Source organism: Dreissena polymorpha, chromosome 1 (assembly GCF_020536995.1).
Source record: "Dreissena polymorpha isolate Duluth1 chromosome 1, UMN_Dpol_1.0, whole genome shotgun sequence".
In the NCBI taxonomy this organism is placed as follows: domain Eukaryota; kingdom Metazoa; phylum Mollusca; class Bivalvia; order Myida; family Dreissenidae; genus Dreissena; species Dreissena polymorpha.
This window is the reverse complement of record NC_068355.1, coordinates 189,977,023-190,005,001: the sequence shown is the minus strand read 5'-3', so window position 1 is coordinate 190,005,001 and position 27,979 is coordinate 189,977,023. Positions and strand designations below refer to the sequence as shown.

Genomic DNA, 27,979 nt, shown 5'->3' with positions numbered 1-27,979 from the left:
TCTCACGTGAAGTGTTACCTTTCTGTAAACATTGCGTAAAATATCAATATATGCTCCTCCAAAGATTACCTAAACAATATTTTATTTAAAAAATATTCATCCATATACATTTCTTACATGGCATGGTGTTTATAGAAATGAAAGTCTAAAAATAGCCTCAGTTGCTATGTACATGTGCATCTATGTACAAATATGAAATTTTCAGTTGAAATGCTTTGTTTTTTCATGCACTGTTTACAAGAACTAAATGTTAGGACCATAATGACACAAACGTTATGACAACATAACATAATATGCATTAGATATAATGTTCTCACAAAAACCCCCACATTGTATAATCAGATAACAATATGTGCACATAAATTATTTGTATCTTTAACTACACACTTAATGTTGTATTGTAACATCACACACTACTATGTTCGTATGCTAAACAACACATTGTCATTGAAATACTAATCACTAATTACAACAACTAATACATACATGTACACACTATTCCACTCTGAACACCAGGATGTTGTCCCCCATCTGTCCCACAATGATGGATGATGTTGTGCTGCAGTAGCAGACTGACACTGGGCTCCTCACTCCATCATCCTGAGTAGCAAGATTAGCCAGCTTACTCTCTCCCTCCCAGCCCACCTGTAGTACAGTGTGGGACAGGTATCCACAGACCAGCACCTGGCCTGCAGGGGTCACATGTAGACCACGTGGGTACACTAGTGCTTCGTCTGAGTATGTAGCCAGGAGTGTGCCATCCCTGGCCAGGGTGAGAAGCTTGTTGTGCGGCCAGTAGCAGGTGATGTACAGCCTGTCTCCTGTGGGACTCACAGCACACTTGTATACTGCAAAACAGAGTAACATCAAGATATTGAATTACTGTAAATGTTAAATAATCTTATTAAACATACTGCAGTGATATTGTATTACGCATATGTTGTTATAAATAGGCCTTTACACATCTAAAATATATGCATACATTCCAATAAAAAAATAGTTAAGTGCGACAATAAACTTCAGTATCAGAGTTATTGTGTAGAAGTTTACCATGTTGAAATGTGACTGTGGTGAGTTAGAAATGAAGAGTTGCAAAATTACACAGATGGAAACAATTACACAATAGAAAACAATCGCACAGTTCAATCAACATGTGTTCATTATGAATGTTACTATACACAGCAATAATTGATTTCTTACACAGGTACCCATGTGATAACAATGTACTAATACTTCATACATGTGCAATATATACAACTTAATTTGTATTTTTAAAGTGTTTAATTTTCTATATCAAGAAAAATAATACTTCAAACAAGAAATATTGATGCGTTTTCATCTATTTTCTCACAAAACCAATAACAACCGCATAATGCTAAAATTAATTATTAAAATTATTACCTACCTTTGAACACTTTTTACAATCCAACCACTTAAATTTTTAAGAGTACTTATTTATACAATGTTTTGAAATTTCTCAATTAATTGCATACATACGTTTGAAAACTTCTTAAAATCCAAATATAGCTATTTAAACAGTATCTATTTTATATAATTTGTTATTTGTTTATTTATAAAATATATAGCACTGTACAGTAATCTCACAACCACACAAATGCAAACAAGGTCAGAAAGTGTCTCTTTCCAAGGAACTCAGTTTCTATTTATAGACATGTCATGTAGTGACAGTCAAAATACATGTACTTCATTACTCATGTTTATAAATCAATAATTCTGAAAACATGTATTATTTTGTCTACTGTAGCAATAAAATGGCACATATACATTATTGAACAATTACTTTATATAATATCAGAGGGTTTCTGCTATGTAAAAATTGCCCTAAAAGGTACCCAATTCCAAACCAATATTCAACAAAAAAAAATCCCAATTTCCATTGATGTCTTTTTTTTTTTTTAAGAAAGAAGTGTCTAATGCTTATTATATATGAACTTTATTTTAAAATAACCTTACAAAGTATATAACTATAAATTATATGATTTTTTTCCAAACTGGCAAGGTAAAGGCCTGATGTGGTACAATTTGGCATATATGGCAAGCATGTAACGCTGCACAAAATGCCTATAAATCATGCCACGAAAACCGCATGGATTAGAGCTATAAGCAGGCAAGATGCGACGCCAAACGGGTAGGTATCATTAGTGTATTGATATCTTATTTGTTGATGTACATAAATATCGTATTTGTAGGAGTATTACACCATGTAGATGGCAAGCAGTATTATTATTAACATAATTTATTTAGTATTAATTGTTAAAAAAAATTAATTTAATATGGCCTAATGTGTTGACATTTTACACCATGCTTTGCTAATCTCAAACTTGAATTATTAATTTGAGCAGACTGTCATTGCATATTTATGTTACCAGAACAGACCAATGTAAATACCAACAATCATTTCTTCTATTCCATGAATGCCCAAAATTGTATTATAATAAAATTAAATTCCATTTATAATGAAAAACGTGTTCTTATTAATACAACATTGAACTATTTTTTCAATCTATATTGCTTGGTTTACTTACAGTAGATACAACACCAACAACCTGCCCCACTGTAACATATTAAATTTGCGGCCATGTTACACACAAACTAGCATTTTTCATTTATCACTATGGCAAATTTAAGGTGTGCTGGCTGTTAATAAATTTTATTTAATTTTTTCGGTATTTAATTAAACCCTTTTACATATATTGATGTTGCAGATACACCAGGGAATGCTCTAATCATTGGTGGATAGAAATGGTCCAAACGCTATGAACAGGAACAAGGTACCAACAAAATACCACGGGCAAAAGATCATTTCAATCTAGAAAGTAAAGACATGTAAATCTCTGATAAAGGTGATGAATTGCCGTTTTAGCCTTTCAACCCGTTTTAAATTATTTATGCATCTCATGTTTTTCACAGTATGTGAATATAATATAAACAAGGGCTGCTTGGAAAAAATGCATGCCCCCCATATGGGCTGTCATTTGTAGTGGCAGCCCTTGTGTGAATACGTTTTTTGTCACTGTGACCTTGACCTTTGACCTAGTGACCTGAAAATTAATAGGGGTCATCTGCCAGTCATGATCAATATACCTATGAAGTTTCATGATCCTAGGTTAATTATTCTTGAGTTATCATCAGGAAACCATTTAACTGAGTCACTGTGACCTTGACCTTTGATCTAGTGACCTGAAAATTAATAGGGGTCATCTGCCAGTCATTATCAATGTACCTATGAAGTGTAATGATCCTAGGCGTAAGTGTTCTTGAGTTATCGTCCGGAAACCATTTTACTATTTCAAGTCACTGTGACCTTGACCTTTGACCTAGTGAGCTGAAAATCAATAGATATTATATGCCAGTCATTATTACTGTACCTGTGAAGTTTCATGATCCTAGGCCTAAGCATTCTTGAGTTATCATCCTTACACTATTTTACTGTTTCGAGTCACTGTGACCTTGAACTTTGACCTAGTGACCTGAAAATCAATAGGGGTCATCTGCCAGTCATGATCAATGTACCTATAAAGTTTCATGATCCTAGGCCTAAGCGTTCTTGAGTTATCATCCAGAAACCATCTGACGGACAGACCGACCAACATGTGCAAAACAATATACCCCCCTCTTCTTCAAAGGGGGGCATAATAATATATGCAATCAAAATTAATTAATTATAGACCACGCATTTTTACTAAAACTTTTCATTAGAAAATAGTGCAAAAAACAACAGCAGTTAAAAAATGTATGTTATATGACACTCAAATCATGCATATTCATACACATATGTAGCAATATTATTCAATAACATTTCAAAACATCAAACCTATTTCTAGCTTATCACTTAGGCACTTGGTTATTTGAATTTGAGTATGAAGTACCTCCTTTGAATATAAATTGTATTGTTATTTGCATTTAATCAGTATATTTGTTTGTTGTTGTATTTATTTAAAAGAAACATGCATTTATATGTTGCTATTACTTTTTTTTATAGGTGTTTGAAAGTGCTTATCAGTCATAATGACTCTTGAGGTCCACAGAGTTAGAGTAATTCCAGGGATCAGATTGAATGATTTCATGGGTAATGATATCAATATATGTCGTCTCCAAAAATGGCTATTTATTCTTTATAGGGTTGTGCATTTATGTATATATTTATGTAGATATAATTTTAACTCAACAGTAAAATGCCTCTAGTTCAAAGATTCTTAAGATTAACAACCATTTTTTTAATATGGACGTGAATTGTTTAAGTGAGAACAAAACATAACATACTTTAAGTGGTAGGACTAGGAAATTAATATTAACTTTATTGAAAACCATTCAAATAAACATTAAGATTGATGTATGTATAATAATAAACTTATTCATTTTAGCTAGACTGCATCCAAAGCCTTAGGCTTGTTGAGATACTCTCAAGTCTGTTTTCTGGGAAGAACCAGTACATAGTGTTTTTGTAAAGATCATGAGAACCCTCCCCAAGTAGGGATCATACCTGTGGCCTCCCAATGGCTAGGCAGGCACCATATCTACAATGCCACAACAAGATTAAACGATACAATATATAAATAAATAAATATATATATATAAGATTTATGTATTTCATTTATGCCAGGTCACATGCTGATGACACCAGTGTCGGTGATGGCAGCTTTGAAAGTGTCTGTGGCCAGGCATCTCCTGACATGCATGAAATCTCCACAAATAACAAACAAGAGGGCCATCATACATGTAGCCGTGTATCACTCCACTGCTGAAACAAATATTCTTGGCATGTGCAAATACTTAAATATAGGCCCTATTTAAGCACATGTACACTTTTGTGACCCCCTGGGCTGGGTCAAATTTAACCTCAGGGGCATAATTTGAGCACACTTTGTAGAGGACTACTATATCTCACGACATGCAAAATGTGGTAGCCCTAGGTCCTAGAGTTTAGGACAAGAATATATTAAAAGTTTTCACAAAATAAGCAAGATATGAGCGTATATAATGTTCAATTTTGTGACCCGCGGGTCAAATTTGACCCAAAGGGCATAATTTGAACAAACTTGGTATAAGAGGACTATAAGTAGCAATAGTCAGAATGGTTTTTGACAAGAAGATTTTTTTAAAGATTTCACAAATTAGGCGCTTTTTAAGCGTTTATTCAATTTTGTGATTCCCAGGTGCACGGTCGAAGTTGACCCAGAGGCATTATTTGAACAACTGACTGGTAGAAGTTTATTAGATGTCTATACATACCAAATTTGGTAGCCCTAGGCCCAATGGTTATAGACAAGAAGATTTTTAAAGTTTTCACAAAATAGGCCCCATTAGTGTATGTTCAGTTTTGTGACCCCGCGCGCAGGGTCAAATTTGACCCAAGGGGCATAATTTGAACAACCTTGGTAGAGAACTATTAGATGTCACTACATACCGAATTTGGTAGCCCTATGCCTTGTGACACTTTTGTCCTAGTAAGCTGACTGAAATCAATTGGAACTATCATACATGTAGGGATGCTCTTAAGCCTTGGTTATTTGGCGGTCAGACCGATGTTAAAACGGTCACGAACTGCTTGTTTACTGGGGTTAGGAAAAAATACTCCAATTTGACAGGGTGATGGAAAGTTTTGTTTACTTGCTGAGATCACGTTTTCTGGAACATGACCGTTCATATAAGCATTCATACATGTATAAGCATTAGTATAAAAGAGGGGTATTTTTAAAACAAATCGAGCCATTATTGATAGCAACTCGCACAGTAAACATTATAATTTTACGGCTTTATGGTAAGTGCAGGAGAGACGGACATTTACTTTCTGGACGGATTATATTTGTGTTGGATAATCTTGTTTCTTTCTTGTTTTGATCTTGTTCAATTTCTTAATAAGAATTACATACATTTACAAAACAAATTAGAATAATATACATTTACAAAATAACAGATACAAACATTTAAACAAGAATAAAAAGACTATATATGCTATAAAAAGACTTGTTGCTTTCTTTCGCAAACTAACGAGTAGTTAAACGAACCTGGAAAATTCATTTCAAAACAAAAGATTACACAATGCGACTTAAACGAACCTTTGAACACTAATATATTCACATAAGGGTAGAAGTGTCACAGCCTTATGGTTAAAGGACAAGAAGATTTTTAAAGCGGTCACAAAATAGGCACTATATAAGCATATAATCAATTTTGTGGCCCCCAGGGCAGGGTCAAATTTGACCCCTGGGGCATAGTTTCAACAAACTAAATAGAGGACTATACAATGTCACTACATACCAAATTGTGTAGCCCTTAAGGCCTAATGATTATGGACAATTTCTTTTTAAGTTTTCACAAAATAGGCATTATATAAGCATATGTTCAATTTTGTGACCCCCGGGGCAAGATCAAATTCGACCTCAGGGATAAAATTTGAACAGATTTGGTAGAGGACTGTTAGATGTCACTACATACCAAATTTGACAGCCCCAGACCAGATGGTTATGGACAAGAAGATTTTTTAAGTTTTCACAAAATAGACCTTATATAAGCATATGTTCAACTTTGTGACCCCGGGGCAGGGTCAAATTTGACCCAAGGAACAAAATTTGAACAAACTTGGTAGACAACTATAAGATGTCACTACATACCTAATTTGATAGCCCTAGGCCCAATGTTTATGGACAAGAAGATTTTTAAAGTTTTCACAAAATAGACTCCATATAAGCGTATGTTCAATTTTGTTACCCCCAGGGCAGGGTCAAATTTGACCCCAGGGGCATAATATAAACAAACTTGGTAGAGGACTATAAGATGTCACTACATACCAAATTTGGTAGCCCTAGGCCCAATGGTTATTGACAAGCCCTTGATAAGCATATATTCAATTTTGTGACCCCCGGGGCAGTTTTAAATTTTACCCCAGGGGCATATTGAACAAACTAAGAAGAGAACTATTTTATGTCACTACATACCAAATTTGGTAGCCCTATGCCATACGGTAATGGACAAGAAGATTAAAAAAAAAAAAAAAAATCCCACAAAAGGCCTTATATAAGCATATGTTCAATTGTGTGACCCAGGGAGCAGGGTCAAACTTGACCCCAGAGGCATAATTTGAACAAACTTGGTAGAGTACTATAAGATGCCACTACATACCGAATTTGGTAGCCCTACAGGCCCAATGGCTATGGACGAGAAGATTTTTTAAGTTTTCACAAAATAGACCCTATATAAGCATATGTTCAATGTTGTGACCCCTGGGGAAGGGTCAAATTTGTCCCCAGGGGCATAATTTGAACAAATTTGATAGAGGACTATAAGATGTCTCTACATACTGAATTTGATAGCCCTATGCCCAATAGTTATGGACGAGAAAAGTTTGAAAGTTTTTACAAAATAGGCCTTATATGATTTTTTTTTATTTTGTGACCCCCTGGGCAGGGTCAAATTTTACCCCAGGGGCATAATTTGAACAAATTTGAAAGAGGTTTACCCCAGGAACATTCCTGAGAAATTTTATCAGAATTGGACCAGTAGTTTAGGAGAATAAGGTGTTTGAAGGAAAAGTAAGCACACGGATGGACGCACGACAGACACAGGACCATGATATAAGCTCCGCTGGCCTTTGGCCAATGGAGCTAAAAATCAGAAAAAGCCATCAAATATGTTAATGCCTAAGACGATACAATCATGTTTTATACTGGCTTGCCAACTTTCGTTATTTTTAATTCTTTGTTTTTGACATCGATTGAATTTGGTGCCTACGAGTTCTGTTCTAAAAAACTGAAAACTGTTAAGATTGAGAAGGCGTAAAAAAGTTGACCTGTTGATGAGTTTCAATGACATAATAAACAAATTATTTGTATTGTGATGCAACATAATGAAAAAAAACCCTCTTCATTGCAAGTATTGTATTGATAAATAAAACATTTGTTAATTTTGAATGAGTTGTATCTTTTCATTGTATTGTTGTTCTTTGAGTGCTATGAACAGTCACATGTGACAGTAACATATACTTTCAAATCACATATATCACAGGCCATATAAGTATAGATTGATATATTTATCACAACAGTCCATATTTAATTCCCAATTGATTAAAACTAAACAATTGGCCATGTGTTTATATAATGAACCAACAAAGACTTGAAGAATAATATGAAAATAGTTTTTATTGTTACTGTGTCCATATGAATTTATAAGTATTTTTCTTTGATGTCAAAATGAAACACTTCAGGTATCTGTAAAAAAAACTGTTGGAAACTTTTCATTATAAACGAGCATATATCTAATTACATAATTTTGCAGACATTTCTAAAAATTATGGGATACAGAGATATTGCTCATTTTTAGAATTTTCCACTTTTACCACAACTATTCCTAATTTTTATTGTATCTCTATTGATGGTTTTACTATATATATGAAGAACAAAAATTAAGGAGACACTCATCGAAAATATTCATTAAAAATAATCCAAGCAATTTAATTTCACTTGATTTAATCATTATCAGTAAAAAGCATTAATATTAACCGACTGGAAATGAAATCAGAATCTTAAAGCAAGCAGACGAATAAGGCACTTACTTAAAAAATTAACTCTTTTTGGGAGGCACAACAAATTTGATCTAGAAAGACATTCTCCTAGCAGAGTTGTTGTTCGTGCCTCAACATACAACATCTCTGCAGCGGGCTGAATAAATTCCAGAAATCTTGGCGAAACACATCGAAGTAATTTTACGCTCTTTCATGGAAATATCTAGGACACCAAGCATAATATTTTAAGTAGTTACCTTTAAAAACTGCATTTATTGTTAAATTATCGAGATATTTAATAACAATTATGAGAACAATTTTCATGCTCATTTACGCAGATAGCATCACTCCACTAAAATGTAAACAAAGGCTAAAATGGTGATGAAAAGCAAGTGTTAATCTACAAACACATTGAAAGTTTCGTGTATGTTTATGTTAAATATGTAATCAAATGAAATAGCTACTTATGGGAACATATCATAAGTTTGCAATTTGGATAGATAGATAATAATGTCTACCCTGTATACTTGGCAGGATGGCCGAGCGGTCTAATTGGTTTTTACTCCAGGACTCCGGGGTCACTGGTTCGAGCCCTGCTGCGGGCTACTTTTTTTTCCCTTTTTTAAAATTTTATTCTATATTTTTTACTGGAGCTTTTTAGATCCAATATGTTTACATTTATCAATATATCAATATAAAGCTTTAAATGACAAACTTCAAAACATGCCAAAATCTGTGAAAAGGCCCCTTTAATGCTTACCAAGCACCATTAATTACTTTAGAAATGTTACTTCTGTGCTTGTTCAATATTTTGCTTTTAATGCTTTTCAGTAAAAATCACAGGAGTTTGAAATTCTCTCCATGAAGCTAATAATCTAATGGCTAAATAATAAAAAACTAGACCCCTATATACTAATATAGTATATAGACTTACTATATAGGGGTCTATTTTTATTATTTGGCCACAAGAGTATATATATATATATGTATAGAATTTCAAACTCCTGTGGTAAAAATTATACACATAATTAATGCTCAAGCATAATACATACTGGGCATTTTAAATATACTATGGTATTTTATGTTTTGATAACACAGGATGAGAAAATTGTGCAGCCAGTCCGGAATTTTAACCAGGGACCCCTTGCTTTTCTGATTGAGCTAATGATATGCCAAAAAACATCTTCTGTTAAGTGACAATCACTTAGTTCGTGCACAAACATTCTCTTCTGCCAAGCTGGAATTTTTTCGAGAATTCAAGTCACGGGGATCATTGTAAACCGGATCCATTCAAACCATGAACAGGTTTTGTTGAGAATGGATTGTGCCATGGTCCCACATTGGACAACAAATGTTGCAGGATGGGACAAAAGTACAGCCAATGCGGAACTCGAATCTTTTACCCCTGGCTATCAGGGCCAGTGTCTAGGATTATGCTGTTTACATGTGTACAATTAATAAACATGTAGTTAATTTCTTGATCACTATTTATGGTTACCGGTAACCTGCTAATTTGGAACTGCCACCATTGTGCGATCATACTATTGGACGTTTAAATCAAGTTCTGAGTAAATTGACTACCGGTAACCTACATGTACATGTAGAATAGTAGATGATTGTTTCTTTGTCACAATGCTTAAAACTATAAATGTATAAACTGCAGTTCTAGGTCTTATTGCCACTTACAGATATAATAAATTATGATAAATGAAATGCTTACAATGCAGAATTCTTAATTCCTGCCCTTGCTTTTCAAGAGAGAATACTTTCCAGTCAACCCATTAATTGAAAGAGGTCAAATTTTCTTACACTTTCCTTTAACCAGGTTTACTAGGATATATGTGCTATCTTTAATTTTGATACATGACTAAGATTACATTTAGAACCATTCTTAATGTAATGTACATGTATCATGAAATTTGTTTAAAGTTTTATAATTCCAAGCATATTCTGAAACAGCTTGTGGTACAATAGGCCCCATATACAAATTATTCACAATATAAATGATATATTTTTTAAACAAAAATACCATAAACATTTATTATCTTAATAAGTTAATTGTACTTATTGTTTAATGAATAAACGTCACTCCAATCAATGTTTACATTTATCAGTGCAATATTATGTACCCATTCATAATAATAGAATTCATGATTATGAATAGCATTCATATAGATAAAATGGTTAGATCAAATTTTAATGCTAGAATAATTTTATCTTGAAGTGCTTGCATGTGCATGTATATTTATTGTTGTTTAGATTGAAAAGAGACTCAAAAATATGCTATTGGTATGGTACTGTATGTTGAAAAATAAATAAAGCTGAAAATGAGGGATTAAACATTAAAAGTCAAGTTGTGTTTTCCTTTTTATATTAATCATTTATTATTTATGGAAAAGTATGCAAGTGTATGAAAGAAACAATAGATGTGTTCATCAGAAACACAATGTCCCCTAGTGCACTGCTTTGAATTAAAAAATAATAATTTTTACCTTTGACCTTGAAGGATGACCTTGACCTTTAACTTCCACCACTCAAAATGTGCAGCTTCATGACAACGCTGCTTTGAATAAAACAAATTGACATTTGACCTTGAAGGATGACCTTGACCTTGAAGGATGACCTTGGCCTTGAACTTCCACCACTCAAAATGTGCAGCTTCATGATAACGCAGCTTTGAATTTTTGTTTGACCTTGAAGGATGACCTTGACCTTGAAGGATGACCTTGACCTTGAACCTCCACCACTCAAAATGTGCAGCTTCATGAGAATGCCCCTTTGAATTTTTTTTGTTTTTTTTACCATGAAGGATGACCTTGACCTTGAACTTCCACTTCTCAAAATGTGCAGCTTTATGAGATACACATGCATGCAAAATATCAATGCTATCTTCAATATTAAAAAAGTTATGACCGATGTTAAAAGTTTTCGGATGGACAGACGCCATATATTTGACATTTGACCTTGAAGGATGACCTTCACCTTCACCTTTCACCACTCAAAATGTTCAGCTCCATGAGATACACATGCATGCCAAATATCAAGTTGCTATCTTCAATATTTAAAAAGTTATGACCAATGGAAAAGTTTTCAGATGGACAGACACCATAAATTTGACATTTGACCTTGAAGGATGACCTTGACCTTTCATCACTCAAAATGTGCAGCTCCATGAGATACACATGCATGCCATATATCAAGTTGCTATCTTCAATAGTGAAAAAGTTTTTAATTTTTGACCTTTGAGCTTGAAGGATGACCTTAACGTTTCATCACTCAAAATGTGCAGCTCCATGAGATACACATGCATGCCAAATATGAAGTTGCTATGTTCAATATTTCAAAAGTTATTACAAAACTTAACTATCATAAAGTTTGAAATTTTTTACCTTTGACCTTGAAGGATGACCTTGACCTTTCACCACTCAAAATGTGCAGCTCCATGAGATACACATACATGCCAAATATCAAGTTGCTATGTTCAATCTTTCAAAAGTTATTGCAAAACTTTACTGTAAGGTTAAAGTTTTGGGACAGAATGATAGACAGAAAGACAGAAAGACAGACAGGCCAACAACAATATACCCCCCATCCTTCGATCCAGGGGCATAAAAAGTATTAATTAAGGACATTCAAATTTACAACCCACCGTCCCTTTTTCTTGTATTGCTTTCTATTATTAAACTCATCCTCTACACTTGAGAAGAATACCTAAAAAATCCTTTTATATGTAATCATGTTTGTTTAAATGTGTGTACTTTGATGCATTGCTGAACCTTCTGAATATCCTGAATAATGATATTGACATTGAACAAAACAAGGACATGGACTACTGTATCAGCAATGCAGGTCTTTCTCGAGAAATTTGCACAGGAGAAAATATGTGATTTACAGTGTACTGGGTTACTCCTTTGAATTTATTTAATGTTAGGCACTTAACCAAATGGTACTGTACTTAAGAAAGTGCAATAATTGAACAAATATAAGTAAACTAATCAGCCTTTAAAAACCTGATGAATCTTTAATGTCTTTCATGATATTGAAGAATTACAGCAACACAAATTGGTGAGATAAAGTAATAAATTAAAGATTCAGGCACTAAGGTGCTTAAAGAGCTGGGGAAAAGGCATGAGTATTACAAGTATTGCAATTTATTATTTAGTTAAAAGATCATGTAAAGAATTGAATTTATGTTATAGCAGCATAATTTGATTCTGTGAAGTTTTGATACTATTCTTCTTTGACAGATTGTCATATTTCTCTTATATAATTTTGTATTTGTAAACATATTCCTGAATGAACTTGTAAGTGTATGATAGATGCTTCCAGTTGTCCCCTTTCAGGATAAGCATGGGACAATGAAATGTATATTGTTAAAACAACAATAACAAAACAACTGTACTGATGTTGGCCTGCAATTTATTTTAAGATGTGTATTTTACCATAGAATTAGTTTGAGTAAACATCTTCAGGGTCTATGTGTACCAAACTGGCATTGCATTGGTAAAACATTAACAGACTGTTTACTTTGGTCAATATTTATATTCAATATTTCTCATTCACTCAAAATCTTGTCAAAGCAGCAACTACTTATTGATGCTTCTGTATAATTTTATATTATTTTCTAATACAGATATACAGCTTTGACTCATTGTTAATATTGCAATATGTTCATTTAGTTAAATATGTGCATGGAATAAAATTGAATAGCACGCGCCCAGTTATAAACTTCAAATACTATCAGATAAAGCAAAGCCGATGGGCGGGGCCATTTTGAATATGCCACTATGATCATGTGACTAAAGTCACGCGCGGTAAAAAGTAGTCCGTGAGCCCACGACAGAGGTGAATGTAATGAACCGTAGCATAAGAGAGTGCTAGAAGGAGTGCTGTATTCGAAAAAGAACCCGGTCAATTAATTTTGTCAGTGGACATTCAAAATAAACAACACAACACTGAACTATGACCAATCACAACACTCTCACACAGTATTATCAAGAAGATATTTAAACCAAAAAATCAGTTAAAAAACATCATAAAGTATTTATGGTAAAATCAAGAAAATAATGTACTAAGTTAACTGGTATGAAATTGCTGTTAAAACATTTTTTCTTTCAGAAACTGATAGTCAAGTGTGACAGTGACAGAAGAATATCAATCAATATTTAAAATAAACCCACATTACTGAGGTGAATGAATCAATGAAATACTTGACAGGAACGTAATAAATGTTTGGAATCAATTGAATAATGCAACAGGCACAGTTTTAAAAGCAGAAAGCTTAATTATCAGTGGTGCTTAACTTTTACTGATGAAGAGCTTTTGGTTGCAAAGTTATATGGCAATACAGCATTAAAATACTATTGTACACAAACTTGTATATAAGTATATCAATCAATAAAGAAATAACTGTATAAGTATATCAATCAATAAAGAAATAACTGTATACGTAAATTGAAATGAACAGTAAATATTACGATTTCAGAGATGTGAGAAGCATATGATAACTTGTTTTCGTTTGGTTCGTTTACTTGTTACCCGAGACCTACCTGAATGCGAGACAACTCTTGTTTGCCCTTAGTTTCGAAAAGACCGAATATTTGTTGTTAAGAAAAAATCGGTCCATTTAGTCGATAACGAAATTCCCCAATGAGCCATTTTATCGATTTTAAAAATATCAATTTGACGAGACTCTTTTTCTTAAAATGGCTAGAAAATCTCTGTACATATCACACATGTTATTAGAATGAATCCACCATGATTCTTACCTGTGAAATCAGCTGATGAATCTTCATAAAGTCTGCAGACCAGTTCGCCACTCAATGTGAACTTGTACAGAGCAGAACCAGAGCAGATATATAGGTCACCCTGGTTGTGGGCAATACCTTCACAAGAATGTTGTAACTTAAGCTTCCTGCCTTTGGCAAGCTGGCTCTGGCTTACTGTGATAAACTGGACCTCTTTATTCGACATAGCCACTGCAACCTCAGTGGGTGTGATAAGACACATGTCCAATGGCCCATCCCTGAAATCCAAGTGGCTCACCACACGGTACTGCTGGTTCAGAAGCTTGACTTTGTAATTATTGTCGTCTGCAACCAGTACCTGTCCATTTGGGAGAGCACATACTGCTTCGCTCGAGGATGTGTGTGATTCACTTGGCATTTTTATATTGTGCACAGACTTCCCATTCACAGTGAAAACCTTGTTTGAAAAGTTCTCTTTTATAAATATATCAGATTGTTGTATATTTTCCAGACATTTTTTACTGGCAATAAAAGAGAGTTCTTTACCCAGTACTTTCGGTATGGCTACATGGAGATGGAACAATTCATAGTGAAGTCTAATGCAGCTGTTTCTCACAACCTTGAGAGGAGCTTGTTTAAGGTTTAGCTCTTCTTTCTTGTCCTTAATAGTGCTTTTCTCAAAATCTGCTAATAAATATTTGATTTCCTCACGCATTTCACTGATTGGGTATTGCATATGTTTATGTGTTGTATTAACTGTGCTGGTTTCACATTCGCGTAAATATGATACTATATTCACACGCAAACCATCCACAATAAGCCTTTCATGTTCTTTGTATGAAACCTTAAGAGACTTGATTCTGTCCTCCTGATACGTCTGACATTGTTTCAGTTGTGAAAGAGTATTTTCCGTGCTGACAGACAGATTCTTGAAGTTGGTTGACTTCCCTCCGGCAGCCTGAGGTAATGGAGTTACTTGTACACAAAGTCTGAAATACAACCACATGGGAGACAGTAAGTGATTGAATAGTAATCAACTGACCAATAACCAACTGTGTACCCCGAAAGGATATTAATTAGAATACAAATTAAAAGGGGCATTTTAACAAAAAAATATATTTAGGCACATACAATAACAATGCATATGTTACATCAATTCACATGTTACTTTTCTAGAGGCAATACTATATTGATTATTATTAAAATAAAAATATATAAATAAATATGTATCTATCTACTGTGTGTTTGGGAAATAATGCAAACCACATTGAACAACAAATTGTGCATTTATTCATTATAATGATATTACCACTCTTAAGTAATGCCATTACTAGAATACATGTGTATAACATAAAGTTATGTATATTTAACTCATCATTATTATACTCATTGAAGTGCCACAAGACAAAATGTGTTTTTATTAAGACATATTCAGTGTTTTCAGTGTTTCAAATTGAAACAAGGGCTGTTTGTAAAACATGCATGCCCCCCATATGGGCTGTCCGTTGTAGTGGCAGCCATTGTGTGAATACGATTTTTGTCACTGTGACCTTGACCTTTGACCTAGTGACCTGAAAATCAATAGGGGTCATCTGCGGGTCACGATCAATGTACCTATGAAGTGTCATGATCCTAGGCAAAAGCGTTCTTGAGTTATCACCCAAAAATCATTTTACTATTTCGGGTCACCGTGACCTTGACCTTTGACCTTGTGACCTCAAAATCAATAGGGGTCATCTGCAAGTCATGATCAATCTACCTATGAAGTTTCATGATCCTAGGCGTATGCGTTCTTGAGTTATCATCCGAAAACCATTTTACTATTTCGGGTCACCGTGGCCTTGACCTTTGACCTAGTGACCTCAAAATCAATAGGGGTCATCTGCGAGTCATGATCAATGTACCTATGAAGTTTCATGATCCTGATTCATGATACTTTTCAAAAGTATAATTTACCCCCTTGGTGCAAAAAGGTATCATATGACATTGAAATGAGAAGGCACATAGCAATTTTTGCACCAACATGGCAAATTGATCTTGCATTTAAACATGTCATCATTTATGAAACCATTTCTTTGAATATAATAGTTTCAAAATGTTAAGCTCCCATCATAATTGGTTGCATAATAGCCCACACTTGACTTTCTTCTGAGTATAAAGAATATAGGCATCATGTCATATTATAATTATTACAATAAAGTTTTACATAGTGACTTTAAGTTAGTTTTTCACCCTACAGCACCCAATTATCATTTATGATCTAGTCTGAGATATGATTGGGACAAATGTTCTTACCAAATGTCATGAAAAAAATATGCAATAAATGTTATCTTCAAGTATGTCAACAAACCTTTTCTTCAATTTTACCTAGTGATCTAGTTTTACATCCAACATGACCAGTTTTGATCTCCACTGATATCATTTGAACAAAATTTAATGTTATTACCAAGTTTCATGAAGATGGACTATACATGTGAGTAATGTGCTTCGTACAAATGAATGATTTGTTTTTTACCAATAACATGCATAATTATTGTCAGTTTGTATTTATTTGTATAAAATATTTGTATAATTTTATGTCGCTGGATATGGACTTAAATAAACAAGAGGCCCATGAGGGCCTGAATTGCTCTACTGCTAAAACACTGTGCAAGTTTGGAAAGAATAAGATGGAAACTTTGTACTTAATCGTGCAAACAAGGAGAATTTTCTCAAATTCAAGGGGAGATTATTGTGTACTTATTTCTCCGATACTGCTCGTATTCAATAGGGTTCAAGTCCTCATTGATATAAAGATACTGTGCAAATTTGGAAATAATTGGATGAAAACTGTGGAATTAATTACGTAAACAAGCGGGATTTCAAAATTTTCTCATATTGAAGGGGAAGTCATTCTTGACTTATTGCTTCGATATTGCTCTGTTTAAACAAGGGCTATTTGTAAAACATGCCCCATAGGGGCTGTCAGTTGTAGTTGCAGCATTGTGTGAATACTTTTTTTGTCACCATGACCTTGACCTTTGATGTAGTGACCTGCAAATCAACAGGGGTCATATGCCAGTCATGATCAATGTACCTATTAAGTTTCATGATCCTAGGCCTTATTATTCTTGAGTTATCATCCGGAAACCATTTTACTGTTTTGAGTCACTGTGACCTTGGCCTTTGACCTGAAAATTACTAGGGGTCATCTGCCAGTCATGATCAATGTAACTATGAAGTTTCATGATCCTAGGCCTTATCATTCTTGAGATATCATCCGGAAACCATTTTACAATTTCGAGTCACTGTGACCTTGACCTTTGACCCAGTGACCTGAAAATCAATAGGGTTCAAGTCATCATTGATATGAAGACACTGAACAAGTTTGAAAAGAATCAGATGAAAACTGTGGACTTTATCGGACAAACAAGAAAAAGTAACCATTTTACTATTTCGAGTCACTGTGACTTTGACCTTTGACCTATTGACCAGAAAATCAAAAGGGGTCATCAGCCAGTCATGATCAAGGCACTTATGAAGTTTCATGACCCTAGGCCTAAGCATTCTTAAGTTAACATCTAGAAACCATTTTACTTATTTCGAGTCACTGTGACCTTAACCTTTGACCCAGAGACCTGAAAATCAATAGGGTTCGAGTCCTCATTAATACAAAGACACTGAACAAGTTTGAAAAGAATCGGATGAAAACTGTGGGCTTTATCTGATAAACAAGAAAAAGTAACCATTTTATTATTTCGAGTCACTGTGACCTTGACCTTTGACCTAGTGACCTGAAAATGAAAAGGTGTCATCAGCCAGTCATGATCAATGTACCTTATAATGAAGTTTCATGACTTTAGTTTTAGACCCCAGTTTGAAAAGAATCAGATGAAAACTGCGGACTTTATCAGACAAACAAGAAAAAGTAACCATTTTACTATTTCGAGTCACTGTGACCTTGACCTTTGACCTATTGACCAAACAATCAATAGGGGTCATCAGCCAGTCATGATCAAGGCACTTATGAAGTTTCATGATTCTAGGCCTAAGCATTCTCGAGATAACATCTAGAAACCATTTTACTTATTTCGAGTCACTGTTACCTTAACCTTTGACCCAGTTACCCAAAAATCAATAGGATTCGAGTCCTCATTTATATAAAGACACTGAACAAGTTTGAAAAGAATCGGATGAAAACTGTGGGCTTTATCTGATAAACAAGAAAAAGTAACCATTTTATTATTTCGAGTAACTGTGACCTTGACCTTTGACCTAGTGACCTGAAAATGAAAAGGTGTCATCAGCCAGTCATGATCAATGTACCTATGAAGTTTCATGACTTTAGTTTTAGACCCCAGATGACCCAAATACAATCCCAACCCAGATTTCATCAAGATAAACATTCTGACCAAATTTCATAAACATTGGATGAAAACTGTGACCTCTACTGTCTACACAAACAAATTGTTAATGGTTTTTCTATGATTTGACCTAGTGACCTAGTTTTTGACCTCAGATGACGGAAATTAAATGCCAACCCAGATTTCATCAAGATAAACATTCTGACTAAATTTTATAAAGATTGGATGAAAACTGCGACCTCTATTGTCTACACAAGGTTTTTCTATTATATGACCTAGTTTTTGACCCCAGATGACCCAAATACATTCCCAAGCCAGATTTCATCAAGATAAACATTCTGACCAAATTTCATGAAGATTGGATGAAATATGCCACCTCTATTGTCTACACAAGGTTTTTCTATTATTTGACCTAGTTTTTGACCTAGTGACCTAGTTTTTGACCCCAGATGTCCCAAATATAGTCCCAACCCAGATTTTATCAAGATAAACATTCTGACTAAATTTCATAAACATTGGATGAAAACTGTGACCTCTACTGTCTACACAAACACATTGTTGATGATTTTTCAATTATTTGACCTAGTGACCTAGTTTTTAACCCCAGATGACCCAAATACATTCCCGACCCAGATTTCATCAAGATAAACATTCTGACCAAATTTCATAAAGATTGGATGAAAACTGCGACCGCTATTGTCTACTCAAGGTTTTTCTATTATTTGACCTATTGTGACCTAGTTTTTAACCAAGTGACCTAGTTTTTGACCCAAGATGACCCAAATACAATCCCAACCCAGATTTCATCAAGATAAACATTCTGACCAAATTGCATAAAGATTGGATGAAAACTGTCACCTCTACTGTGTGGCTACACAAACAAATTGTTGACAGACGCAGGCACACAAGCACACACAACGCACGCCGGACATCACACGGTCATATAAGGTCACCATGTCACTTTGTGACAGGTGAGCTTAAAATGGACCAATTAAATGCCCTCGGAAAATTCTGTCAGCAAAAAAAGCGTTAGTATGGAAAAGCACTTGTATAAAGACGCTATCGCTATTTTTGCACCTCAGAAAACTTTCAGAGCCGTTAACAATTAAACCTATAGATCTACAAACCAAATAATTGGTTCTCTTTATTTTACCAGGTAATCGGCCCTGTATATTTGACTGACAGGCCGGACCTTACAAAATTTTACAGGACATGACCGTCGGTCCGGCAATGTTTGACTGAGACTGGGGCAGCCATGTTTTTCAACCAACCGGCATCATTTTTGAAATCGTCCAAGATATTTTTGGGATGAATCTTCTGACCATGCATGTTTCATGAAGATCAGACAATAAATGTGGTCTCTAGAGTGTTAACAAGATTTTACTATAGCCATATATAGCAATATAAGGAAAAATGCCCTGCACCATTGTGACCATGTTTTTCAAGTAAACATAAGCATTTCAAACTCAACCGTCATATCCAGAAAACACATGTTTTGGCCTAATTTCCTGAAGATTGGACAAAAAAATGTGACTTTTAGAATGTTCACATGTTTTCACTACATACATTTAGAGAAAATGCCCCGCCCCCTGGTGGCCATGTTTTTTCATCGATCTGGACCATTTTCAAACTAGTCCGAGATATCAATGAAACCAATGTTTCAACCAAGTTTCATGATGATTGGGCAAAATTGTGACTTCTAGAGTGTTCACAAGGTTTCTCTAAAGCCATATAAAGAATACTGCCCCGCCCACTGGCGGCCATGTTTTTCAACGGACTGAAACCATTTTTGAACAAAACTAACATATGATTTAGACAAACATTTTGACAAAGTTACATGAAGATTTGGCATCAAATGTGACTTCTACAGTGTTTACAAAGTTTTTCTTTTTTTTGACCTAGTGACCTAGTTTTTGTACCAGTTTCGAACTCAGTCAAGGTATCAATGGGACAAGTGTTCTGACCAAGTTTCATGAAGATTGAACAATAAAGGCCTCTAGAGTGTTCACAAGGCAAAATGTTGACGACACACAACGCACAACGGACAAAAAGGGATCCCAAAAGCTCATTATGAGCATGTTGTGCTCAGGTGAGCTAAAAAGAAACATGACAGCCAGAAAGTGAAGGACAAAACGTCGTGCGAATAAAAAGCACTGTTTCCGTGGCTTTGTACTTCAACATATGATGACTGCAAACGACTCCATAAAATGTGAGCTTTGCAAAAATGCTTGGTAAGTTCCTATCATAATAGCCCACACTTGCCTTTCTTTTGTGTATGACAAATGTAAGCCTCATGTTATATTGAAATTAATGTCAAACATATTACATATGAACAAAGAGGGTCATCATTGCCCTTAAGGGCTCATCTGAGTTCCTGAACATGCATTGTGGAATACTTCAATTGTTGGGTCTATTATTTGCCTCCACTTGACCCAAATTCAAACATTAAAATTGTATTGTCAACAAAAACACTATGATCAAGTTTCATTAAGGATGAGTCATAAATGTTGCCACTAGAGTGGTAAGAATTTAGTGAAAGATTTTAACCGGTGACATTGATTCTAGACGCATGTGATCCACTTTCAGACTTGGCCTAGATATTGTGAACATACACATTCTGTGTTTTGTCCAGATTGAGTCATGAAATCTGGTATCTGTAGTGGCACAAATTATTTGTTATTGTTCATCTGCTAATCTACTTTCTACACGCACATGACACAAACATTTGAACTCAGCCTTGACACATATTCAGGATGCAGGATTACAGGATCTTATGGGGTTCACAAATTGATGTTAATGGATGTAAACACACCGGTAAGTGGTGCTTTTTTCCATATAACTTTTTAAAACCATTTGTCATAAGAATTTCACCTAGTGCATAAAAGACAAGTTTTATGTGGTTAATGGCAATGTGAAAAACATCCGAATTACTTTATTTAATAAGTCTTCACTCTTAGCCAACCATTTGATTTGTAATGGATTCATATACATGGTTGTGCTGCATGCAACGTGAAGTTCTGGCACTGATTTCAGGCGTATTCAATGATGGAGTTTTGTATGCACATGAACCAGATTCATACTTGGCCTTAATATTGTCTAGATAAACATTCTGACCAAGTTTCATCGATAATACATTATACATGTTGCATCTAGAGTGGTAACAAAGACGGTGCAAATCGGACACCTAACACTGCATGCCGCACACCAACTACACCGGACCAAGTTTCATTGATAATTCATTACACATGTTGCATCAAGAGTGGTAACAAAGACGGTGCAAAACGGAACCTAACACTGCATGCCGCACACCAACTACACCGGATAATACATTACACATGTTGCATCTAGAGTGGTAACAAAACTGTGCAAAACGGACACCTAACACTGCATGCCGCACACCAACTACACCGGACGCCTGACAAAGGGTGATTACAATAGCACTTCCTGGTCTGGTGATAAAAACTTCCTCTGGTGGTCAATTTTTTTTAAACAAAACACAATCATTTTTATATTCAGAACACATATCATGATATCACACTCTTTCAATGTGTTGAGCAAGTTTCATTAAAAGTGGGTCACATATGTGACTTCTTAAGTGTAAAACTGATTTTACTATAGCAACATAAGCAAAACTGCCCGCACCAAAATAAGATATAAATAATATCTTATTTTGCGGAGAAATCACTTAAATCAATGTTAAGCAAGTGTCAATAATATTGAGGAAACATATATTACTTCTACAGTGTTCATAGTCTTTTCTTTTAACATTACCTAGTGACCTAGTTTTGAACTTGGACAAATGCTATGACTTCTACAGTTTTCAAATCCGCTGAGATCATTGGAACAAATACTCTCACGAGGATTATACAATCAGTGTGGACTTTCATTAGAGTTTTATTCAGTTTGATCTTGTGAGTTAGTTTTTCACCCTACCCAGTTTTGATCTAGTCTGAGATATGATTGGGACAAATATTACTAAGTGTCATGAAAACAATGTGAAATAAATGTTAACTACAAGTTGAAATATGTTAAAAAACCTATTCTTCAATTTCACGTAATGGTCTAGTTTTACATCCAACAGGACCAGTTTCGAACTCCACTGATATCATTGGAACAAATGTTTTTACCAAGTTTCATGAAAATTTGACAATACATGTGAGTAATGTGATTCGTACAAACAAATGATTTGTTTTTACCAGTAATATGCATATTGTAAGTTTGTATTAATTTGTATAAAATATATGCATAATGTTATGTCCTCTGACATTGACTTCAATACAAAAGTATGTTTGCTGTGATAGACCACGAACATGTTTAAGTGATATCATGTATATCTTGTATTGATCTGGCAAATTTGGTTGTCGGACTGAATGTCTGTTACAGTATTACTCTTCTTGAGCTTTCAGGACACATGAAATATGTCTAAGATTTTAATAGGATTAATGTTGTTACTAAGTTTCACTTGACAATTAATGTGGCCTCTTGAGTGTGAACAGACTTTTATTAAATTGTGTTTTACAAACCATTTGTTTGAAACATACATGACCCAGTTTTAAATATATATGGTTTATAATTTGACACATGTTCTGACAAAGAGTTTCATAACAAAATGGGCAATATGTGTTCTCTAGAGTGTTCACAAGATGTTCTTTCATGTAACCTAGTTTTTACCTCACATGACCAGACTTAACACGTGGCCGAGATATCATTATGACAAAATGTTCTGAACGAGTTTTATGATGATTTGCCAAAAAATGCCATCCTTGGGTGTTCAAAAGGCAAATGTTGATGATGAACAAGGGGCGACAAAAGATGGACAAAATTTGATCACAAAAGTTCACCATGAGAATGTTGTGGTCAGGTGATCTTTTTTCATGTGATGTGTAGAGTGTTTGCAAGGTAATCACCATCAGCATGTCAGAAGCATGTCCCTTTTTCCAGCTATGTAATTAGAAAACAACTGGGCTGTTTGTAAAAGATGCATGCCCCCATATGGGCTGTCAGTTGTAGTGGCAGCCATTGTGTGAATACGTTTTGTGTCACTGTGACCTTGACATTTGACCTAGTGACCTGAAAAATCAAAAGGGGTCATCTGCCAGTCATGATCAATGTACCAATGAAGTTTCATGATCCTAGGCGTAAGCAATCTTGAGTTATCATCCAGAAACCATTTTACTATTTCGAGTCACTGTGACCTTGACCTTTTACCTAGTGACCTGAAAATCAATAGAGGTCATCTGCCAGTCATAATCAATGTACCTATGAATTTTCATGATCCTAGGCCTAAGCATTTTTGAGTTATCATCTGGAAACCATTTTACTATTTTGAGTCACTGTGACCTTGACCTTTGACCTAGTGACCTGAAAATCAATAGGGGTCATCTGCCAGTCATAATCAATGTACCTATGAAGTTTCATGATCCTAGGCCTAAGCATTTATTTTTGAGTTATCATCTGGAAACCATTTTACTATTTTGAGTCACTGTGACCTTGACCTTTGACCTAGTGACCTGAAAATCAATAGGGGTCATCTGCCAGTCATGATCAATGTACCTACCGTAAATTCGCGAATATAATACGCACTTTTTTACCTGCCAAATTTTTCTTCAAGTAGGGGGTGCGTATAATATACGAATTTAGATCAGAACAAAAATTTTCCTGTGAAAATGTTCAACTTAATCGTTGTAATTCGCTGCGCGTAAGCCATTTTGAATTACACAATTACATCAAAGGGGGGCAACTGTGCTTACGGTAATTGTCACGGCTACACCGTATAGTACCGTACATGCTAAATAGACCAACCATCGATATTATATATATAATAATAATAATAATACTTATTATTTTATAATTATTATTATCATCTTTCTGAATATTGTCACATGGAATTAAATGTTATAAAAAAACAGCGTCTCTGATTCTTTCTTTTGCTGACTGCTTGACCCGGGTGTCAGCAGGTGGCCCATGTGTTATCGGTAAAGGTGCTGAGAAGGGCCATCGCTTGTCAGCGGGACCCGTGTATTCGAGGTGTTGACAAAAAGGGTCCCGATCTAGGGGCCTGAGTAAACGATTGCTAATTGACACTTATTGACACTTACCGTCAAGGGTCTTTATAAACACAAGAACTTAACAATAGACAGATATTTATTATGCAACTGTCATGACAACGGCCCGATAACACATCGCGATCAATATACCGGGGTAGCACTGTGAAACAGATGTGTGATAACGCCAAATTGGTTTGCTATTTTCACAACACAAAAATATATTTTCCCCATTTTGTTGCTTACCCGACGCTTACGCTAGCAAATCTATTTCTCATGTATTTTCTTGTCAAGTCTTTGTCTAAAAGCGCGCGAAAATTAGAGTGGGTGTAAACACTGTCGAACGTAATGTGTACTGGGAATGCAATAGCTTGCCGATATGGTCAATAATTACCGGTATTGCTCTAAATGTCGTTATTGTTTAAAATAATACGTTCAAATAAACTTAATGGAGAAAATATATAAAGACATTTAACATGTGGGAGAACAAATGACAGCGATCACTTTAAACAGGAATCTTCAATCTGAAATTTTATTTTAACAAGTGTGAATACATTTTTTTCGGAAATGACAGTGTCATGGCCGATTTCGGACACTGAATTTTTTAGTGCGTATTTTACTCGGATTTTGAATTTTTACCAAAAAATTTGGACCAAAGTTGGGGGTGCGTATTAAACACGAGGGCGTATTATATTCGCGAATTTACGGTATTAAGTTTCTAGATCCTAGGCCTAAGCATTCTTGAGTTACCATCCCGAAACCATCTGGTGGACGGACCAACAGAAAGACCGACGGACGGACCGACATGTGCAAAACAATAATCCCCCTCTTCTTCCAAGGGGGGCATACAAATATTCTGAAAATGTACGACAGGACTGGGATTCATAAGACCTATACAACACGTCATCAACTCAAATTTATTGACATAATGATTATTGGAACAAGAGCTGTCACCATAGGATGACATATGCCCCCTATTAACGATTTGATAGAAGTTATGAGCATTTTTCAAAACATAAACGCAGATTTCGAAACCTAAACGCGGACCCTAAGTTCAAAGTCAAGGTCACAGGGGTCAAAATGTTGAGGCGTATGAAAAGGCCTTGTTCATTTACATATGCATACCAAATATGAAGGTTACATCTGAAGCGACATATGAGCATTTTTCGAAACTAAACGCAAAGTGTCGGACAGACAGACGGACAGTGCGATTACTATATGCCCTCCTCCGGGGGCATAAAAATGAAATGAAAAATAAACACAGCACTGAACAATTAACACTAACAAATCACAACACAATCACAGTATTCTTAAGAAAAATATTTAAACCAAAATGAAGTAAAAAGACAATGCAAGTTTTCAATTGGAAATTCAGTTATTGTATACTGGCATGCACATTTCTGTGAACACCAATGTTTTCAGATGCTGTTAGTTAGGTGTCACAATGACTGAAGAATGTAAATAAATTATTTCTACACAAAAACATCGCCTTTATACTTGAAAGTACTCAACGAAGTACCTCAAACAATTTAATAAATGTTGCTATCAATTACAGAATTTTACAGACTAAGTTTTAAAAGCAATTCGAGGTATTTACAATATTTCAATGACATACATTTCCCGGTCTGGAAATTATACGAAAACTCAGAAATAAACTACAAATATCAACAAACCAACCACAAAGATATAAAAAACAATGAAAAAGCCCTATTAAGTGTAACAGTTGCAGAACTTGTTTTGGATTTACAGTAAAACCTATTGACACATTTACTTGCATAGGAGAAAGTGTTCGGTGTGCATGTGCAGTAACATTTCATGACTGTTAACATAAATATGAGGTAATTTGTACAGCTCATATTTCATTCAAGCCCGCTTTTAGTTTCATGTTTTAATTCTATGAAATAAAGAAACTTTTGCTCTTTAATTATATACTGGACATTTGAACCGACAACAAAGCATTTTCAATCGGACCTGTTTTAAAAACAGGTACGACAGTTGGGCACATTTAAGAATGAATGCAAACAATGCTTTTGTTGTATAGAGTTGAAAAACTGTTTTTTTTTCAATTTGACTATGTGACCTACATTTTTTTATCTCACATAGCCCAGTTTCAAATTTGGCAGAAATATCATAGAGGCGATTTATGTTCTTACCTGAAGTCCCATGAATATTAGGCAATACATGTGGCGCCTCTATAGTTTTCATTAGCTAATTGTTGGACAGACGATGAACACTCAACATAAAGAAATCAGGCTGAGAAAAGCTCACAATGAGCAGGTTAAGCTCAAGTGAGTTAAAAAATGCAGGCTCAAACATTCAGCCATCACGTAGGACATATCCTTCATACATGTAAATTGGGTAAAGGAATACATGCATCAGATAGTATACAGGCATGTTGATTTAAGGTTTTTCTGAAACAAAGCTTGCATTGCCGCATGGGAGTCATTACATTATTTATGAGAAATGTACTGTTTATTAATTGTTGATTGTCACAGCTTTAGGTCCATCATGATTATTGCATTTATCATTTTGACTTGAAACAACAAAGAAAGAGTTTTATAATTTAGTCATTTCAGTGAAGGACTTTTTACACTATGTTTTTTGCTGAAATATGGCCAATATCTTGTAATCCATATACTTGAACCATTGAAGAGTTATTTATTAACAAACACAAATTAACAAATTAAAGCTGAACAACAAATTGTTCACATGCACTGATTTGGAAATACTTATATATAACTAATATTACAATAATCCAAACAAATGAAAATGGATGATGGTAATTGAATTATACAATGCAGTAATTTATACTGATATAAAATAAGCAATAATTTTAGCTACCTGTGATTAAGCTCAACACATTTAGAGCAGCACAGATGATTGTGGTCCGGGCAGAACATTGTTAACTTTTCACGCTTGTGTATGATGCATATTAAAAGAGAAGTCTCCATCTTCTTAGAAAGTGGCCACTTCCTTATTTTAACCTTTCCATAAGGTGATTTTTTATAAAACCACCAACCATGCTGTCTGTGGGAGTTTATACATGTTCTGCAGAAGTATTTAAGACATTTTTCACAGTAAAAATCTGCATCTATTTCTACAGACCGCTCTGTTTTGCAGATTGTACAACAATAATACATAACCACATCAGAATTTCTAGAAATTCCAGATGTCGCCATTTTGTTAATTCACTTTCAACAAACAAGATTTTACAATCTGAAATAACTTGAAATAGTTATGTCCAAGCATATGTTTTACACACACCCACACAATGTTATTAAACATAGACAAGTGATATGAAATTTCTAACTGAACAGCGCCCAA

General features: G+C 34.7%; 1 protein-coding gene across 1 annotated transcript; it reads right to left on the bottom strand.

Annotated features, from left to right (window-relative positions):
- Positions 1-417: 417 nt before the first annotated feature.
- Positions 418-27,979, bottom strand: LOC127865228 (uncharacterized). Its single transcript, XM_052405242.1, has 3 exons — positions 27,497-27,979; positions 14,290-15,257; positions 418-848 (listed from the first exon to the last, which is right to left on the bottom strand). The coding sequence occupies exons 1-3, from the start codon at positions 27,832-27,834 to the stop codon at positions 496-498; spliced, it is 1,659 nt and encodes a 552-aa protein (XP_052261202.1). The 5' UTR covers positions 27,835-27,979; the 3' UTR covers positions 418-495.

Excerpts from the sequence above, each read along its gene's own strand:
- LOC127865228 (XM_052405242.1), bottom strand. The coding sequence starts at position 27,834 with ATGGCGACATCTGGAATTTCTAGAAATTCTGATGTGGTTATGTATTAT. Across the intron at positions 15,258-27,496 it reads TGTGTTGAGCTTAATCACAG|ACTTTGTGTACAAGTAACTC; the intron begins GTAGCTAAAATT and ends GTTGTATTTCAG. Across the intron at positions 849-14,289 it reads TTCATCAGCTGATTTCACAG|TATACAAGTGTGCTGTGAGT; the intron begins GTAAGAATCATG and ends TCTGTTTTGCAG.